The 20,715-nt window shown below is 42.2% G+C and overlaps 2 protein-coding genes across 2 annotated transcripts in view; one reads left to right on the top strand and one right to left on the bottom strand.

Moving 5' to 3' along the window:
• arr3a (arrestin 3a, retinal (X-arrestin)) overlaps nt 1-2,590 on the bottom strand; it is a 5,923-nt gene extending 3,333 nt beyond the window's left edge. The window contains exons 1-5 of the mRNA XM_068331337.1: nt 2,502-2,590; nt 1,202-1,242; nt 409-439; nt 269-329; nt 90-134 (exon numbers count right to left, since the gene is read on the bottom strand). Coding sequence (XP_068187438.1) covers nt 90-134; nt 269-329; nt 409-439; nt 1,202-1,209 — 145 coding nt within the window. The 5' untranslated portion in view covers nt 1,210-1,242; nt 2,502-2,590. The remainder of the gene's footprint in view (nt 1-89; nt 135-268; nt 330-408; nt 440-1,201; nt 1,243-2,501) is intronic.
• A 3,564-nt stretch (nt 2,591-6,154) lies between these two features.
• Nucleotides 6,155-20,700, top strand: LOC137606012 (proto-oncogene DBL). Its single transcript, XM_068331031.1, has 26 exons — nt 6,155-6,215; nt 8,104-8,238; nt 8,411-8,527; nt 8,694-8,843; nt 8,914-9,038; nt 9,152-9,266; nt 9,354-9,473; nt 9,563-9,754; nt 9,898-10,080; nt 10,166-10,346; nt 10,629-10,717; nt 11,348-11,448; nt 11,553-11,619; nt 11,852-11,967; nt 12,107-12,176; nt 12,295-12,387; nt 12,526-12,618; nt 12,964-13,089; nt 13,966-14,181; nt 14,435-14,527; nt 14,676-14,754; nt 15,332-15,377; nt 16,462-16,634; nt 18,162-18,277; nt 18,680-18,792; nt 18,966-20,700. Exons 1-26 carry the CDS (start codon nt 6,165-6,167, stop codon nt 19,045-19,047), a joined length of 3,042 nt encoding a protein of 1,013 aa, XP_068187132.1. The 5' UTR covers nt 6,155-6,164; the 3' UTR covers nt 19,048-20,700.
• Nucleotides 20,701-20,715: the final 15 nt, after the last annotated feature.

Raw genomic sequence — 20,715 nt, forward strand, 5'->3', positions numbered from 1 at the left:
CCAAGACATGGAGATTAATGTCTTATTTCATTGAGCTCTTTTACACAACTGGATACTAAGTATAACATATTATATATTTATGAAATTACCTTTTCTGTCTCCAAAATTTGACGTGTCCAGCTTCACAATGCCATCTGAAAAGGTGCAGACATTTATTGAACTTATTATTAATTTTAATTGATGATTCACACACAACCCCCAAAAACGCACGCGCGCGCGCACACACACACACACACACACACACACAGTGACTGAAGAAGCAACGTACCGACTCTCTCCACATCAGTCACGTGGTCCAAGTAGTCTCTCTTCCCCAGGTAGAGGGTCAGCTACCAGACAGAAGGAAGGGAAACAGTTCAGAGGCCGTCTCTGATTGAAGAACTCATGAATGAACAAATGTAGACTCACCCCTCCATTTCCACTAGTCTTCTTGAAAACCCTGTCGAAAAGGGAGAAATGTCCATTTAATTTGTATGTTCATCTTATTTCTTCAGTTAGGCCTCTCACAAATAGCAGCTGACAGATCAAATGACATTTCATCCCTTAACAATCAGAAGTAATGAGTTTTGTGTATGAAAAGATGCAATATTGACTGTGGAGGACTAGACAAACCAAGATGTTTGTGCATGTAAATAAATTCCCACTGGCAGAGTGATTGTCTGGATTAACCAGATGAAATAATGAGTTTTAGACTCACTGGGTAAAACAGGGTCCTTTGCAGGCAGCAGAAGGGCTGCTAATCCCTTATTCCCCTTCATCCAGTTAGGAACAGCTAAGTGTGGAGCAGCTTTACCTCATTGCACCCAGACTGACAGGCTGGCCAAGATGCTTTCTACTAGAACTGTACTAATGTACAATCACATTTAAACTGCCATTTTACTAAGCTGTTGCAAACCTGGGATTAGGACTTTAAAACTACTTGTCACTGTTGGGAATTGGCTGACCCGAGTCAAAGTGCAGAGTTAAAACCTATTGTCAGTGTTTCAGTGTTTTTTTAATGTGTGTTCTAAAACTCTGAGGTCAAAGGTCATATCAGCTTGAACCGTGAATGTAATATTATTGTGGTAGGTTTTTATGTTCAGTATTTGAACAGCACCTTAACAAAAGAAGGACTCTTTTACAGTCGAATCATTTCCCTCTGAAACAGGTAAGCATGACTTTTGGAGAACATAATCAAAAGCAGCAGGTAAACAACACTTACTTTGCCATCTCTGAAGAAAGGTGAGAAGTTATTGGGGTGCTCTGTGGGAAGACATGAAAAAAGAAGTGACCTTAGGTTAACCGGAGGTCGTCTCATCAGTTGTGAGACATCGACAGTTCACCGATTGTCGGCCCGGCAGTGAGTTTTTGTTTTAAAAGGTACCGAAGGTTAATCCTGTTTAGGGCCTGAGCCAAACTTCAAGACACACACACGCACGCACACACGCACACTCACACGCACGCACGCACACACACACACACACACACACACACACGATTATGCCACAGTGTGTTCTCTTCAGCAGTGCCAAAGCTATTCATGGAAACTTAAATGGATGAAAACCATTCAGTAATTTGCTGCAGTATTCCTGGTCCCACTGGGACACTGAGTCTCAACAGCGTTCCTCTACCACTTAAATGACTGACAGGTCTGATGTTTGATATTATTAATTTCTCAATTTATCTGAAGGCATCATTTGCTACTCTGAGACTGATGGACCTTATTCACTCGTCAGGTTTACACAGTGTTGTGAAAGATATTTATTCCTAGATTGAGAGTTTAATTGGACAGAAATATGAAAGTGACTGTAACATAGTTTATATCAAGAAGTATGTCATTTTCACTTGCCCTCAACCTTTACGACTTCACTTCTATGATCAGTGGAGTTTTTGACAATCTTATTTAGAACACACTGTTGTCACATATCCAGGAGCAATGGCTTGGCAGCAACTGAACAGTCAGCACCTCCTTTCTTTGATTCTTGAAACAAATGCCATAATATTTGAGTATTAGCTAACAGGTAAAAGTTAGAGTAATGTATATAGTATATTATCATGCATACTCATCATAATGGTAATTGTTGGGTGCATAAAACTGATCAAATGTGGCAAAAGGTGTGACTTTTTCTCGAAACATTTCTGTTTTCACAGAACCGCAGAAAAGATCCTATTAGAAAAATTGGTATCTATTATTTATTAGTAACTAATATCTTTATTAGCTCAGCATGAATCCAATACAGTTCTGTCCAACTAGAGGAAGCTTTTGAAACAAGTTCATTGTCATGGTAACCCAGCAATACATTTTTAGAGTTCTGTAATCAGCAGTCTCCCTTTTGTTGTAGCACGTAAAGAAAGACAGATTTTTCTGGCGCCAACATTTTAAATCTTTTACACTGTGAGCCCATATTGTTTAATCTAATTAGTGCATCATACCTAAAACGTATTGACATGCACGTCGTGAATATCCTCAATAAAATCATCCGCTCATTCATCGTTCCATTCGTGACATGAAGAAGCGTTACCTGTTCTGTGGCGTCTGGCAGCTCAGCCAAATGTCGACGGTAACTTGCAGGCAGCAGCCGGCAACAGTTGAGCTCCCCTTTTATAGTTGCAGCCGCTTTCTGTGCATCGTTCAGGCTTAACTGGTTCACTATTGTTTCCACTGCCAACTTCGTAATCCAATTAAGCAATCAACAGTTAGCTTTTTTTGGACTACAAAGGGTTTAATAATACCAGCCAGTTAAATCACAGACGCACCACATAACTGTAAGGTAGTAGCGAGTGGAGTTCTCTTCACACCGATGTAAACCAGGAGACAGTCTTCTTCAGTTTTGAGCCTTTTTTAAGACCAGGTTACCTCAGGAGAATCAGTGTTTTTATTTTTACAAGAAATATCAATATGAGGTTTGCTACATGTTTGGTTTCTGCTTGACAACAGCATTTAGAGATGTGAAAGTCTTTATGAGTCTGTTTTATAAAAAGAGTCATGATACTCTACGTACATTGCACTTCAGAACACACATCTAAATAAGATTCTTTATTATATTATTTTGCAACTTATTGTATTGATCTCATGAGGGAACCAATAATGGAAATTATGAATTAGGCAAGAAAAAGAATACGTATAAAGAATATGATATGAATGAATGAATATGTAGGACAGATTAGGGCGGGGCTTTTCTGAATCACTTTGAACTGAATGCTGCTGCATAACTCCACACTTTCAGCCCAAAGATCAGTTTATTCATCCTGTAGCTTCACTTTCCGATCATTTCGTCCACACTGACTGTATTCTATGAAATTAATCTGACTTTGCAAAGTAACTAGCAGTGAAAGTTCTAAAATTAACCTAGAACAAATCTGCTGAAATGTTCTAAATACTAGAAAGCAGACAAGTATAATAAAGTATCAGTATTGTGCCTTTCACTACTTGATTGAATCTATGCACACATCATTTCTACTATCATTCCCAGAGGTTTGAACCTTTTTCCTCATACCTAGGTGTTATTTGAGAAAACATGTAGATAAAATCCTCATCTAAAGATTATATGACTAAAGTTCCAAGATGAACTCTACCTGTCCCGGTGACCTCCAGGCCACCAGGACAACCCACAAGGCAAGGGTCACTCAGCCGTCAAAGATCTCCATGATTGCGTAAAACTTTCTTACATTCACATCGCTGAAGCTAATCTAATTGTGATCTGAATGAGTGGGTTCAAGTGAAAACACCTACAGTAGGCTCAGGTTTTATCAGAAGAGGTCACATTGCCTCCCAATTTATCGCTGTTTCGTCTGCTTTGCAATCTGCTTCCCAGAAACGTGTGTCCTCTCCTACCGTCTGCGTCTTGATGGGCCAACCCAAACACAACGTGACAGCGTGATTCCCTCTGAGGAGGAGCCTCCTGCTGTGCACAACAATGAATATCCAACACTCACGTGCATTATCGTACAATTAACACACGGGGGGGAGCAGAATATGTGTAACTATTCTTGGTTTTTGGCTTTTTTTCTGCTCTTGGTTCTCTCGTCCTTCCTCATCTTGTTCTCCTTGTGTGTGTCTGTCTGAGGAAGACTATGGACATAGCAAACACTTGTGTTACATGTGTGTAATACAAAAATTCAGAATTAAAACTATTAATTGAACTTACTGATAGCAAGGGAGAAGCAAACGGGTGACAGAGATGGACAGCTGAAAAAAAGAACTAAATTATATAAAGGTTAAAATGTTGAGTATGAACATGAAGATATTTTTAGTTAAATCTTTCTCCACCACTCCTGTCTTCAGCCACAGAGTGATAACAGGTTTATTATATCAAGAAGAATTCTCTGTACCTGCGGAGTGATTTTAATGTTATTTTAAACCTTAACAAAGCATACTCAAGACAAATTTGTCTTTTTTAGAAAAATATTATTTGATAACTTATTATATGTAAAAGTCAAGGAGGACACCAATCTGTAAAGAAAAAACACACGGAAAGTAAAAGTCCTGATCTTGAAAATCCCCAGTTGGAACGGTTCCCATGTACTGAGAGGTTTTATTTAAGACCTGCTGAGTGGTCTAAATGCAGATGGCTGAGCCATTTTAAGAGCAGACGATAGAGGCTGTCATGGTTTACTGTAGGACCCAAATGCGCAGACGTCAGGTAAAAGGTAAAAAGAGATTTATTTGACAACGAATGTGATGAGATGGAAAGGAGGGTCCGGCCGATTGGCGACCCTCAGATTGAGAAGGAACAATGTGGGTTCCGTCTTGGTCGTGGAACAATGGACCAGCTCTTTAATTTCGCAGGGATCCTAGAGGGGGATTGGGAGTATGAACATCCAGTCTACATGTGTTTTGTGGACTTGGAGAAGGCGTACGATCGGGTCCCCAGGGATATACTGTGGGAGGTACTGCAGGAGTATAGGGTGAGGGGGCTTCTCCTCAGGGCCATCCAATCCTTGTACACCCAAAGTGAGAGCTGCGATCGAGTTCTCGGCAGTAAGTGGGACTTGTTCCGAGTAGCTGTTGGCCTTCGCCAGGGCTGCACTTTATCACCAATTCTGTTCGTGATTTTTATGGAAAGGATATCGGGGCGTAGTCGTGAGAGAGAGAGAGAGAGAGAGAGAGAGAGAGAGAGAGAGAGAGAGAGAGAGAGAGAGAGAGAGAGAGAGAGAGAGAGAGAGAGAGAGAGAGAGAGAGAGAGAGAGAGAGAAGCAACTGCAAAGAAGCAACTGAAAATCCTGACAGAGGCGTCACTAATGATGACTAATAACACCAATAATGATGGAAGTGTCTCATTCAGCCAATGAGCAGCAACATAAACAAGTATTATATGAGAGCAGGATGAGATCAAACAAACTGATGCACGTCCATAAGAAGATGAGGTTCTAAGAAGTGAAGTGTAATTTTGCATAAGCAAGACAGAATGAAATGAATAAATGAAATGAATGAAGCTAATATCTAGCCTGCACAGGAGACTGAAACCCAAACATCCTGTAACCTGATGGTGATAAGAGACAGCCTTCTGTACTAAAACACTGTCATGAGTATAACGCAGCGACAGTGCTAACATTTTAATGATATGAATATGTCATTATATAGCTATTAGATATCAAAGTCAGAAGTAGTCATCATTTGGGATCGTTTCTGACCTGGAATGAACCACTTCTTATGAAACTCTTGTGAAGGGGTTCCACCCACCAGTGAGAAAAAGCAGGTCTGGCGCCATCTAGTGGGTAACCGGGGAATAGGCGAGTGCTCTGACTTGCCCTTTATTTTACTTTCTAAAACTGCTTCACTTGATCGTTTCTGTCCGCCAAGGTTGTAAGTAAATTATACCACTGGTTCGTTCCTCCAGATTATTCTACACCTGCAGTCTAAGATTACAAAACAGATATTTCTCCAAAGTCATTAGAAACACCAGACTTTACATCCCGAAATCGGTCTGTTCTGAATTTGCAGGAATAATTACATTTGCATTCATGCAATACAATCACGGAGCGTGGTTGTATTTCTAGGCTTTGACGTCAGGTGAGTGAAACACACCCCGCCATCCCGGTCCAAACCAGGAGCGACTCTGCTGAGGTGCGCACCCGGATCAGCGCTCGGCCCGCCCGCACACCGCAGTGCAGGTTACGGCGCGTCTCTGCGGCTACTCCCTCCCGGCGCACCTCCAGGGAGAAGACAGGAGAAGACAGCAGCCATGGCGGAGTCCAACCCGCTGCGGGGCTTCCCCCGTCTGCGCCGGGCCGCGGTAAGTTTCGCCTGGAGGTGGGGAGAGGATGAGGATACTGCAGCAGAGAGAGGAGCGGAGGCGCTCAGGACCGTCCGGGACTGCGACACGGATGCTGGGACGAACCGGCGCTGCAAACTGCAGGAAGAGATGTCAGATGGTGTTCGGTTTGAAGCCCCGACAGACGAAATCAGTTCAGCGTTTGCAATGCGTGTGTCCCGGTCAGGCCAATGACAAATGACTATGTGTGTGTGGGTGTGTGTGGTCTGTAACTGCGGGCATTGTGGGACATACCGGGTTTGGCACTGCAGTCTGGAGAATCTACAACACCTGCACTTCTATTGAACAGACCTCTGAAGGCAGATGTTCACACTCATCTAGTGATCCATCCAAACATGCTGATGCATTCAGGTTTTTCCTAACGTGGTGCTTCAAACACATAGTTGTGTTTTGTTCTCAGGCCAGCAGCGTTTGGTTTCATGTGTCTCGTTTTGATGGAAAAGCATCCAATAAAAGAAAGTCTTTCAGTAGAGTCCGGATAGACTAACAAACATTTAGTTGATAGACTTTCTCAGGTTAACCAGGCCACATGATATCCCAGGTCACTGATAACCCAGCACTGGTCAAGATATGGGGAACGCCAATCATAAACCTCACACATAGAGAGAGACAGCCTTCACGCTCATATTCAGCAGCAAGGGGAAACGTTACTGATATTGCATGATTTAGGACCGTGGGACAGATGGACCATCCAAACCATGATGAGACAAGGGTATAGTATTTGGAAAATTAACACCACCGACTTTTATTTCTCATGCCACTCTGCTCAAAGACTAAAGGTATTTAAATAAGCAGTTTACTTCAGAAAATTACTTTTGCTGCATCTTTTAGTCCAAAACAGAGCAGTCAGAAAATACATTAGTTACAGACTAGAAACAGAGAATACAGTAATTGAAAACTTGGAGACAATCATGTAAATGCTATTGTGGAGTTGGGAGATGGAGGGTAAGACCAGTCAGCTGATTGTGAAGATGAGTGAAGGAAGAGCAGAGGAGCTGACGGTCACTCCTGCTGATGCTGTGTTTTACTGTTTGGCTGCCAGAATAGCGACTTTAAACCGTCCACAGTTCTGACTGTACAATGTCTTTCTGTACTGCTCGAGTCTAATCCAACAAACGTGATGGAGGATGAATCTACAGACCACAGTTCATCACACCGCCATAAATATCAGACGTCCTGAATCTTCTATGTCAGAATGATGGGTTTAAATTTCTCCCTAATACTGATTTACAGGTTTTACTTGTTTCTTAGATACCCCTACATCTCAACTCAGCAGTTTAGTCCAGAGTTTACTTCAGCGTCTAAGTGTCCAACAGCCTTTCAATCAGGAATCACGAGTGAATGAAGCAAAGATATTTGTTTTCAGCAGCAGATGGCTTGTGACCATTTCTGAGAAAGTGTCTGCCAATCGGGCTCTTCGGAGAGATTCTGATGGAAGAGCTACTGCCCTGAGCAGCAGCAGCTAGATAAACCCAACATGGAGTCCAGACGCCGGAAAGGAACATTTAGCTAGAGCACATGTGTCAAACTCAAGCATGTGTCAAACTCACTCTGGGGGCCAAATGTGGCCCCCAGAGTGTCCAAAAATAAATCGGTCAAAAGTGTGCTTTGACCAAAAACCACATTTCCCACAATGCAGTAATTTAGCCTATTTTAAACTTTGACAAATATCTTTTTTTTTTAAATTCACTTGGATAGTTTAGTAACATTTAGTAACATAACATCTGGTTACATCTGGCCCTTTGAGGACAGCCATTATGATGACGTGGACCTCAGTGATAATGAGTTTGACACCCCTGAGGTAGAGGTTGAGTAAACAAAGAATAAATTGCACTTTTTCTTCTTTCAGACTTCGTTCCCAGGAAACCTCCATCTGGTTTTGTTGCTCCGCCCCACCGGTTTGCTAAGCAACACCCCGAGTCCGTCTTCCAGCACCGACCTTGGTTTTCGCTTCAGCCAGGATGACTTCCTGTTAAAGATGCCGGTAAGAGGGATTGAAAGGAAAACTACCGAATACATTCAAATCTTCTCTTCTCTTCTCTTCTCTTCTCTTCTCTTCTCTTCTCTTCTCTTCTCTTCTCTTCTCTTCTCTTCTCTTCTCTTCTCTTCTCTTCTCTTCTCTTCTCATTTGTCAGTTTGTTGTTCTGTTTTTGTAGGTGGTGATGCTGCGTTCAGTCGGCGACCTTCTGCGCTACATTGATGAAAATCACCTGACATCAGACTTCAGTGCAAAAGTAGAATATTGCCAAAGTGACTGGATTGTCCTCCGTTCGGTACGTACTTTACATCTGTAGCGGCTCTGACTGAGGTAAACCTGTTTATTCCAAGCTGCACACTTTCCAGCAACTAGCAATGTACAAACAGCAGCGTACAGGATGCAATCTCCACAAAGAATTAGGTCAGACTAATGAGTTTGTCGTCATGATCATGTGTCTGAAGGCCATTGAGACCTTCGCAGTGACGGTGAAGGAGATCGCCCAGGTGCTGCAGAGCTTCGGGTCAGAGCTGTCTGAGACGGAACTCCCGGACGAGGCGAATGCCATCGAGTTCTTGCTGCATTCACACACGCATCGATACCAACAGATGAAGGTAGCAATCAGCTGCTCTGTGTCTGGATGCCGTCGTTGTGAACTGGTTTTCATATTACCTGTTACCGCAGGATAATGTGCGGAATGTGCTGAAGGAGGGTCGCCTGCTGCTGTCCAACCTGGAAACATTCAAGGCTTCTAAGGGAGACGTAGAAGAGGAGAGGGACATAAGAGCTGATATGGACACTGTTCAGAGGTGCACAATTCATTCTGTAGGGACATCAACTGGACTCATTTTTTATGTGAGAAGAAAGACTGTCAGTTTGACGCTAACATTTTACTCAGTCGTTATTCCCCCATGTGTTTCAGGCTCCTGGTCCAGCTCAGAGACATGGAGGAAGCATTTGACGGCTTCTTTGAGAAACACCACCTGAAGCTGCAGCAGTACCTCCAGCTGCTTCAGTATGAAATGAGTTTCAAGCAGGTGAGATAACTGATCATAGTGTCACCCATTACCCTCTACTCTCCACAGCTGTGTTGATGATCTTTATCTATCACTCTGTTGGGGTAGATGGATGAGGTGATGAAGAGGATCACCGACCAGGAGAAGGACATTGCGTTTGTGGGAACCACGGTGGTTCAGACAGAACAACTGCTGAGGGACTTGGATACCCTGGATGCCCATGCTCAGGTAACACAACGGAGATGGGGTTTGACGGAATATCAAAAGTCAGGATACTTCTTTGTATTGATATGATGCTATGTGTGTTTGTGGATCAGGAGGAGATGACTCGTGCCCAAGTGGCGATCCTACACGGTCACCAGTTGGCCGCCAACCACCACTACGCCCTATCGCTCATCATTCAGCGCTGCAATGAGCTGCGTCATCACTGTGACATCATCACCACTGCCATACGCGCCAAGCGGGCCTCGCTCACTCGAGCACGAGACCTGCTCCTCCGCCTGGAGGCGGTAAAAATATTTTGTTATTCTAAAGTTTTCATTTAAGTAGCACACAACATATTTCATGTGTCTACAATTGATAAATTTCCTCTTATGACTCTTTCCTCACCCTGTGTTGTGTCCTATGTTTATGTGTGTTTGTCTATGCGCAGGCCCTTCGGTGGTGTGATGAAGGTGCCTATCTTCTGGCCAGTCAGATGGTGGACAGGTTCCAAACCAGAGAGGGAGCCCAGGAGGCGCTGCTGTGCCTGAGCTCTCACCAGGAGAGGGCGCCAAAGAACACCCAGGACACACTGAGTCTGGAGTTTGAAGCCACGCTCACGCCACAGCTGCAGGTCCTCAGAGGCTCCCGACACAAATACACAACAAACAAATAACTCACAAAATACCTCATTTTAGACCTTGTCTTTCTCTCTCTAGTCACAAGTCTCAATGGTAACAGAGAAACTGAACTCAGTTCAGTCCATGATCAAAAACAGAGAGCAGTGTCTGAGGAAGTTGGCAGATGTGCAAATCAGACCAGTTCAGCTAGTTGCCCCCAGACCTGAACCTGACCAGACCTCCCAGCGCTGCAAGTCACCCCTCTTTACCCCGAAGCATGGTATGACCCACCATTTTATTGGATATTATTGTGATTCAATTTGGCGACACGGTGGCGCAGTGGGTAGCGCCGTCGCCGCGCAGCTAGGCGGTGCCGGGTTTGGGTCCCAGTCTTTGCGGAGTTTGCATGTTCTCCCCGTGTCTGCGTGGGTTCTCCGGCTTCCTTCCACCTCCAAAAACATGCGCTTCAGGTTAATTGGCCGTTCCAAATTGCCCGTAGTGTGTGAGTGTGGCCTCTGCCATCATCATTTGTATTTTTGATTTAGTGTGGTTCTCTCTACAGGTGTAGATTTTAACGTCCTAAACTCAAAGTTCTCCTTTGACCTCCTTCCTGGCAAGAGAGCAGCGAGGAGGATCAACAGCCAACCCAAGGTGGGTGCTTTGGCAGCACTACTGATGGTTGGTCTGTCTCCGGATGGACGGTCTCGAAAATGCTCTGAACTTTACTTTCACTTCAGCATGAACTCACATTTGTAGTTTTGACTAAAAACTTTCAACTGTCAGACAGATTATTTTGCAAACTGGTACACACATTCACATCTCCATTAGCTTGAAGTGACCATGGTTACGTAAATCTGTCCTATCGTAAGGTTCAGATGTTGAAGATCATGTGGTGCTTCGGTTTATGCCTGGATTTAATTTTGTGTTGAAGGATCATTTTGTTTAGACAAGACAAACTTTAAGCCTAGTAGAACTGTCACCAACATTTAGCTCAGAGAACCACAGTTCATAACGCAGCATCACAGATCAAATAACAGTATTCCTATGAAAGATTTTTAATCATTGTATTTAAACTGTTGAACTGAGTAACGGGAGGCATCACTGCCATTGTTCGCAATTATTTCAGATTCAGTTCCTCATGTAGCAGAAATATTATTGTTTATTTTAGCATAATCATGAGGCAAGATTGGTATAGTATCAAAAGAATAAAATGAGGTAGCACCTCCTACAAATTTGCACAGAGCTCCACCTGACATACTTGTGTCATGTGTGTTCTGTCAGATTGAGGTAATGCATGATTTCCAAGGCAACCGCAGCTGTTTGTACGGCTCGGCCCCCGACACGGACTCGGAGGCGGAGGACAATCCAGAGCAGGTCACACGGTGAGCCGTCCTCCACCCACCACACCTGATGCTGGAGCTCCAGGCCTGTTTGTTGTATGTATTTATTGTTTACCTCTCTTTCTCTGTCATTCTGTTCATTCTAGCCGTATTACAAAGGAACTGATCGCTACAGAGAGGATCTATGTGGATGAGCTGCTCTCTGTCCTTCTGGTGAGTTTAGTTGTGAGATACTTTATAGAGGAGAGTACCAGGATGTTGGGCAAGAGAAGAAACACAAATACAAATCACAGATAATGTACCTTATTTACTTCTTCCAAGGAGATAATGTTTTTAATACACCTTTGTCAACAGGATAGCACAGAAACGTCTTGTCAAATTTAGATTAAACTTAGCAGTGGGGTTGAAAATTACTGGAGACCCTCCTCTCTTCTCCTTCCGTCAGGGTTACAGGGCAGAGATGGAGGATCCGTCTGTATCTAGTCTTCTTCCTTCTGCTCTATGCAGCCAGAAGGATGTTCTGTTTGGTAACATGCCAGAGATTTACCAGTTCCATAGCAGGCAAGACACACACATACACGCACCCACCCACCCACACACACACACACACACACACACACACAGGGAATTGTTTTTCCCTTCTTACACTCTGATCCACATTTCAATTTCCTGTCATTTTCCTTTATGACTTTCCATTCAGGATCTTCCTCCAAGATCTGCAGCGTTGCTTGGAGACACCACAGAGGGTGGGGGCTTGCTTCCTGCAAAGGGTGAGGAAACATGAGGAGAAACAGGAGAATGAAAATGATATGACGTCGTAAAAACTAGATTTACGTGTGTGTGTGTGTGTGTGTGTGTGTGTGTGTGTGTGCGTGCGTGCACGCGCAGAAAGAGAAGTTCCAGGTTTATGAGCGTTATTGTCAGAACAAGCCCCGTTCTGAGCTGCTGTGGAGAGAGTGTTCTGATTCTCCCTTCTTTCAGGTACCTATCCTCTGATATCTACTCCATGGACAACAACTCTGTCAATGTTGTTTGTTTTTATTATTTTAAAACACAATCATTGCTGCTTATGCATTTCAATAAAATCTGTACATGACAGATCTTTTCTTTTCTCTCCAGGAGTGCCAGCAGAAGCTAGATCATAAGCTGGGTCTGGATTCTTACCTCCTAAAACCAGTCCAACGTCTCACCAAGTACCAGCTGTTGCTCAAGGTTCTGCTCGTCAGAACCAAAACTAAATCAGCTTGTAGAAATTGTTACACAAATTTGAATACCTGTAACGTCAGAATTTCCTGCCATAATATTTTGCTTAATAATTACTTTTAAAATGTGAAAAAAGACCGAGACAAAGACACAGCGGCTTAATGAGTTGAGCGATCAAGGAAACAATAGCAGCACGCCGATCACACTGAGATACGAACAAAGACAAACTCCACACAAATATCTATGCAGGCAGTGATCATGTCAGAGGAAATGACAGGAAAAACACTGGTGTATGTGTGTTTGTGTCACTGTGTGTGTGTGTTTGTGTGTTTGTGTGTGTGTGTGTATCCTCAGGAGCTGTTGAAACACTGCACAGAGGAGCAGTACCGCTGCGAGCTCCAGGAGGCTCTGGACTCCATGCTGGAGCTGCTGAAGTCTGTCAATGACTCCATGCACCAGATCGCCATCACTGGATATCAGGTAATAATAATAATAATAATAATAATAATAATAATAATAATAATAATAATAATAATAATAATAATAATAATAATAATAATAATAATAATAATAATAATAATAATAATAATAATAATAATAATAATAATAATAATAAATAATAATAATAATAAGGTACCAGCCTGTCAAATCACTGGAGAAAGCAGAGCATCAGCATTACGACGGAACCCTGATTGCTTCAATCGATTTAATACCAAATGGTTCAAAATTCTGGATACAGAGTGCAATGTCTGATTAAAAAGAAAATTTACCTTTTCATTTACATGTCAGTATTTCCCACTGTCATAGTCAGCTAACATAAAAATTCATTTTTATTTTTAAAAAAAAAAGTTTTATTTAGAATATATTGAAAGGAAAGTAGCCTAAAACAGTAACAATTACTAAAATATTCTTTAATTTTTTTAAAAATATATTTTTTATTATATTCAGAAAATGTAAAATTTTAGGAAGATAATGTTTTAGCAGGTCCAGGTCCAAGCATTACTCATCAACAGGTTGTGGATAATGTGTCTATAATTATGTCTAATATTTTTTTTCTACAGGGTGGAGAATTTTGTTTTTGCTCATGCAGACAAGTAGTGATCATCTTTATATATCTTTTTAACACTATGTGTGCCTGATGTGATTTGTAGAAGTGGTTTATAGAAACCACAAAACAGAAAAACTGTCTTACTTTTGTGTGCTAGTTCAGTTTAATATCTGGAATTGTGCTAAATTTCAGTTTATATCTCTGGATGAAGGTATAAACTCCAATCTCCAGTAGTAACCTTTTCATGGCGATGGGCATTGATGACATTCGTATGATCTTCTGATATAACATGAACTAATGTGACCCAGGGCGACCTCGGCCAGCTGGGCCGGGTGGTGATGCAGGGAGGCTTCAGCGTCTGGATCAGCCATAAGAGGGCAGCGGTGCGGATGAAGGAGCTGGCGAGGTTCAAGCCCATGCAGAGACACCTCTTCCTCTACGACCACGCCCTGCTCTTCTGCAAGCGCCGAGACGAGGACAGCAGCGAGCGGTCGCCGTTCTACAGCTTCAAATCCTGCCTCAGAGTAACAGCACATAAAGAATACTCTACATTCTCTTTGTTAGCTGCATCCACTGAGTCCAGTTCAGCAGGCCTACGATAAAGGGAGGGCAGCCTTTATGAGACTTATTGATTATGTGCTGACTTATAATTTTGAAGGAAGCTGTTTGACTCTTAAAAGTTCTACTTAGTCATTGGTAAGGATTCCAATCGACATAAGAGTGTGCAGACAGCACAAATGATATACTGACATGTAACGACTTTCTCTCTTTCTGTAGATGAGTGCTGTAGGAATCACAGAAAACGTAAAAGGTGATGTGAGGAAATTTGAAATCTGGTACAGCAGCAGAGAAGTAGTGTACATAGTTCAGGTATTTCACCTCCAGTTTTTACATTTACTTTGAACTTGTTCTCTCACATCTCTTATTGTATGGTCCTTTCTATGTTCTGTGTGTGTGTGTGTGTGTGTGTGTGTGTGTGTGTGTGTGTGTGTGTGTGTGTGTGTGTGTGTGTGTCCAGGCTCCCACAGTGGAGGTCAAAGTTGCTTGGCTGATGGAGATTCGTAAAATCCTCACAAACCAGCTGAAACTGAGCCAAGGTTCCTGTCATTGTTTCTGTTCTCACTTGTTTTAACTTTTATTCCACTCTGATTGAAGCATCAGGATAGAACTGTCAGTCTGTCAGTCGACCCCCCACCCCCACCCCGCCGTTGTCGGAGAGGCTTCTTTAAATAGAGTGGGTTTCCATCAGGCCTCCGCAGGAAGAATTGGACACGCTTGTGAACATACGTGTGATTGTAGCCATCACACAGTACACGTCATGATGACGTGACCAGGATAACATCAGACCTGAGTCACGCCAAATTAACACCTACTAATTCCTTGATCCAATAAACCTGTTCTTGGATGTCATGAGTTGCAAATGTTTGGATATCTTTGTTGATCTAGTATTATTTTTTATGAAGGCAAAAAAAATGCTCACGTCTTACAAAGTTACTGAAAGGAATAAAGCGTTATAGGATCCATATATCTGGACCCACCTTCAAATTGAATCACTTCTTTGACCCAAGATCCATTGTGTAACGTTGGGGATTATTAACAGGGCTTGAGATGAAGTCCAGTTTGTGTGTGCAGGAGTTGATAGCTGTGTTCGTCTTCTGTCTCTTCTTCCCTCAGTCGAGGGACCCTCCCTTCCACTTTCAGACACCACCCTCTCTGACAGGTGACTATCTCTGCATGACCTCCCTGTGTCCTCCTCATTGATGTGAGATGGAACGATGATGATGATGTAATGAGGATGATGATTTTGACTCACTTTTCACCCGGTCTCGTACCACAGAATGACTTAAAAACACGATCAAATCCTCTTTTTCTCCTAAACTAATAGTTATAATCATTCAGTTTCTGACATGACTGATGATGAAAGACTAATGTAATATAGAGATGGACCCTTGTGTACATTCACGTGTTTTCTTCAGTGTGTCACTGTTTCTAATCACATGGTTTAAAGGCCTGTGAGAGTTATTCCATTCACATCTTCCCAGGATGTTTAAACAGGGTTTAAGTGTGGTGTGTTATTGATCCTGAGGTCAAACAAATGTTAAAATAGGGTTAGTGAAAGAGACATGAGAGAGAGAAGTGGATTGCATGTTTCTTGAGAGATGATTGATGGCAAAAGAAGTGGACATTGCATTGTTAAAGTTGTCATTGTGATGGTTGCTGCTTGTTTAAAGCATTACAGATGACCATCAATTTATCAATCTGAGAAATGACCTGGTCAGCCATGGCAGTAAATATTCTGTGTGTTAATTTAAGTCCTGCTACTCCAAATTGAAACCCAACTAATGCACAGAACTTTCTTATTTAAATAAAAAGAAGTTTCTACCTTTTCCTTTACCAAGAATTTTTCCGTAGACACTTGAAAATGAAACGGTTTTTGTTGGAGATGTTCTTCTCTACGATTTTTTTGGTTAAAAAATAACAAAACAAAATCAGAAACATAACGTTAGTCCATCATTATATGGTGGTTAGGTCGGCTTTAACATTCTTTTTCTATGTGCCCACCCATCTCCCTTTACAAATGCTATGTAATAAATAGCTGGCATGTGTGTCACTTGTGTTAAAATGATTCCATATGTTTCAGCGACCTCTGACACGACAGGCGCTGAAACATACGTGACAGACAACTTAAAGGAATGCTGTAGTAAGAATTTGGATGAGCTCGTACGGTGACTTCGTCCATGTTGTTGTTGTTGTTCGTTTTGTCTGCTGTTGTTGTGTCTTGTTCCCGTGGCGATGTGGTTTAGTGCATCAGACATGTGTGTGCCGTGGGGCGGAGCATCGGTGGGAGGCTGCTCAGCCTGTCTCCCTGTTCCTCACAGCTCCATGACAACAAGCCACTCCCATACGCTGAAAGGGGAGGAGTCCATACACACTAGCCCCGCCCACTCAGACCCTGTCGTTCACTCACCTCGACGCAGTAAGTCATCAACTTCCTTTCCTCACTTTATGGTGTCTTGGTTTATTTTCATTTATACACCTTCTTTTCCCCTAAAAGCCTAAAATTTTCTCATAATCCCGTAGTGCGCCTTATAATCCGGTGCGTCTCATATATGGATTAATATTCATATTAATATTGGTTAAACACATGATGACTGAAAAAAAGCCGGCAGTCTGACCGCCAGTCATGCCGCACTCCGCCACCAGAGGCGCCCCCTCACAAGGCACTCGGGCCCACGACCCCTAACAACGGTAGTCAAGGGGCGTCACCGAAGTCCCGGCTCTGACTGAGCTGCTCTCAGACGGTAGAGCAGACTGTAGGAGCACCGGTGATTACGTAGGAATACATAAGGAACTTTCAACAATTATATTAATAAAGTTTGACTGACTGACTGATCTCAGTATTTCCTAACTATTTGGCGTCGGAAATAACCCACTTTAAACTTAATTGGTCTAAAAAATTCCATTGTGCTGTCATCTGGAATCTGGTGACGGTCCATTCTATTAGTCAGTGGAAACACGGAGAAACTGGCATAAAGGTGAATGAAAGACCCTCAAAGCTGAACTTCCAGCCTTTTCTGAAATTTCAAGAGCAGAGTCACTGCTAGACAAAGGTGCCAATGGGTGTGCTGCATTGATTTACAAATGTAGTTGATAGCTCTGGGCGGGGGGCGGGGGGGGATTCAGGCTTGTGTATTCTGTCTGCAGCGACGTGCTGTGAGATTCACAGCGGTGAGACACCAACGTTAAAGTCAGTTCTAGGAGTAAAACAGCTTCATATTTGACATAATTTGATTAAAAAAAACGAGTTAAAAATTGTTTAGGACACACAGCAGCAGATAGCTGCACCTCACTTCCGACTGGACTACCTTAATTAATAAATGAAGACGAACGTTGGAGCTTAAATATCTGCTTCGAACTTCAGATCAGGAAATAATCCGCTCTGTTCGCACTGACTGCACTCGTAATGAATTTAACCAGTTTTTAATGTCAGGTTTTTTAATATGTGTGTTGACTTCTTTCCAAGATGGCAAAGTGATCGAGTGATCAGGTTTCCTTGATGAGGCTCAGAATGGCTTATTGACATAGCAATAGGGGCCATTCAAAGGTAGTCAGGAAGTCATGAATGCAATCATGACTGCCTGAGCAGCGCGACTCTATCTAGTGGACAGATTGCGCAACTACAGCCGCTGCAGTTTATCAAATAAATTTTACTTATTTTTTATTGTGTGTGCCTTATAATCCGGTGTGCCTTATATCTGAAATAAATTATAAAATAAACAAATTATTGAGGGTGCGCCTTATAGTCCAGTGTGCCTTATAGTGCGGAAAATACTGTACAATAAACATGTAGACCGTTGGTGGCATGTAGCAACAGAATATCCACGGAAGCAAAAACAGTCGTTTGACCTGGAAAGCACCCTCTAATATGACATTAACAGTGCCTGCACATAGATCATTAAATATCAGACTTTGTGAGTTGACCTGTCTGTCATGTTGCCAGCAGCGTGGCCGGTTCCAGCACACTCCGTGGCGATCTGTGATGGTCTGGAGGACTGGGGTGCAGCAACAGACCTCTCCAACCTATCAGATTCAGATGAAGAGGATCAGCCCGCTCCTCTGGTAACATTTCATTACTGACACGACCCAGAAGGAAACATGGTGTTCTGTCTAGAAGTTTAAGGTATACAGTTCCTCGAGGTTAATGGGTTCCAGGAACCACACGTGATTAACGAATTCTGTGATAGAACGACAAACCATTTATCTTATTATTTACAGTAATTTAAATGTTTATGACCCTCCCCACACTGAAAATAAGCCATCTTCTCTCTGTATTACCGTTTCCCACACTCTTATCAACTGTGTAAGTCTGAGACTGACGGGATGGAGCGCACTTCCGGATTCCGTCAGCCAATAAAATGCGTATGGTATCACATGACTGTCTACCAAAATGAGGTGAAGTCGTGAGCGTTGATGCGCGAGGGCGCGCTGTATACCAGCTAATATCCCTGTCTTCTGTTGCAGGTGGCTGGCAGGTACAGGGTCATGGTGGAGAGCAGCATGGCAAGCGCTGATGACATCATCTTTAACTGCGGTGATGTCATCGAGCTGTTGAGTGAAGAGTTGTCAGGAATGTGGTAAGAAAAACACTTTATTTTTATAACCGACTAAAATTAAACCACTCTAGACATGAGCATACTGAATTCATGTTGAAGTCACAACTGTTCATGCATGTCTGTTGTGTGTGTGTCTGTGTGTGTGCGTGCGTGCGTGCGTGTGTGTGTGCGTGCGTGTGTGTGTGTGACTACAGGATGGTGAGGAATATAAGTCGTGGCGAAGAAGGTCGGGTTTTATCTGAGGACCTGCACAGGATTTTGGGAGAAACTTGCTGAGAGCCAATCAGAACAGACAATCAATGTGCCCATTCTCAACACACATGCACGCACAAACACACACACACACACACACATACACACACACACACATGAAGCACATCTACTGTGATACTTTCAGCTCAGAAGGACGCAGCAATGCAAAGCACACACAAGAGACTTCTCTGAACTGAGTCCTCCTCTTCGTCTGTCAGTGTAATACAGTAGATTATTTGGGATTACAACTGATTTGTACATCAGATTAACATGAACATTAGAACTTCAGGTGTTATTATCTCTACTTTCTTATGAAATATCACAGATATAATTTACATTAACTTCAAACATATCATCACTTCTCATGTGCCAAACATTTAATTATTGTGGCTTTTCCTAGTGATGATGTCGTTTCTGTGAATTTTAAACCTCCGTTTGGATCACTACAGGGTATTTAAGGAGTCAAGGAATAGCAGCCCTCCTCAATCATAGCAGCAATAGTGGGTTTGTTTTGCCACTCAGTGATGCTCTTCAAGGAAGGATGAGTGTTTTATACTCCATAAATACTTTTGACACACATCAGGAGGTGTGTGGGAGTAATGACACCTCTGTAACAGCAACAGATGTAAGGGCCTTGGTCTTGTGCATGGTGCCTTAGTGGGAAGCTTTAATGGAGCCACTGGAAATGTTTTTTGGTTTTACAACCAGGGTAAACATTTCCTGAAGACAAAAGTTATGATGATGTTGTCCTGAACAGGTGGTGCATGTTTGATGAATACACCGGCCATAAGTTGGTGGTTGTCAGGCAGTGTCACACGTTGATGCGTATATTGCACATATTCTAATCTCTTTTTTTGTGTGGTTTTTTTGCTGTTAATGGTGATATTTTTTCTGAGGGACTCTTATTTTGTTTCTTTTGTTTGGTGATGATTATGTAATCCTGCTGTCCACCTTTACTCCTATGTTTCTTTGCTGTTCTACTTATCTTCAGTCACAGCTCATACCTGCTGCTTTATGTTCCTGGTAGTGCTGTCTCACACCGACAGGGAAACCAGACTCAACATGGGTTAGTAACCATGGCAACTGTAGAATTATAATTATCAGCTGACCTGTTAATTGTGGATTCATAACTTTATTTATGCCTTTATTTGAATTAGATTCCAATTTTTTTACGACTGGGACTCTTGACACAATGATTGAAATACGGTTAAGAAAACGCTACGTTACCATCACACGTTTGTCAAAGACAAATTGACTCATTCAGCATTATTCATGAATTAACTGTGAATTTTTAAATGGTAACAAACTGATCTTGACACTCAGTCGTCAACTATTTTAAAGTATTAGATTGTGACTGTTTTTGCTTCATCTCTGTAGAAATCTGGTCCAACAGATATCATTAAAAGTAAGACTTCCTTATAAATTGAATAGAAGTGCATTGAATATATAATACATAGCATTAGAGTCACTTGACAATGAGTGTCAGACTAAATAATTTGTGTCAAGATCATTATGTTGAATCCATAGGAAACTGTGTTGGTAGCTGCTAAAGCTTTTTGTTTAGTATTGTACCAAAAAACAGAAGTTTGCTGCTTTTAATCACTTAGCACTTTTTAAAAAGTATATTTTTGATCAATGTGAAAGCTTGTATTATAATGCATTATTTAAAAAAAATATAAGCACAAGGCCTGA

This window comes from Antennarius striatus, chromosome 13 (genome assembly GCF_040054535.1).
Source record: "Antennarius striatus isolate MH-2024 chromosome 13, ASM4005453v1, whole genome shotgun sequence".
Lineage (NCBI taxonomy): Eukaryota > Metazoa > Chordata > Actinopteri > Lophiiformes > Antennariidae > Antennarius > Antennarius striatus.

Bases quoted from the DNA above. Each gene is read 5' to 3' on its own strand.
- LOC137606012 (XM_068331031.1), top strand. From the start codon at position 6,165: ATGGCGGAGTCCAACCCGCTGCGGGGCTTCCCCCGTCTGCGCCGGGCC. The intron at 11,620-11,851 runs GTGAGTTTAGTT...TCCTTCCGTCAG, and splicing joins AGCTGCTCTCTGTCCTTCTG to GGTTACAGGGCAGAGATGGA. The intron at 13,090-13,965 runs GTAATAATAATA...AATGTGACCCAG, and splicing joins TCGCCATCACTGGATATCAG to GGCGACCTCGGCCAGCTGGG.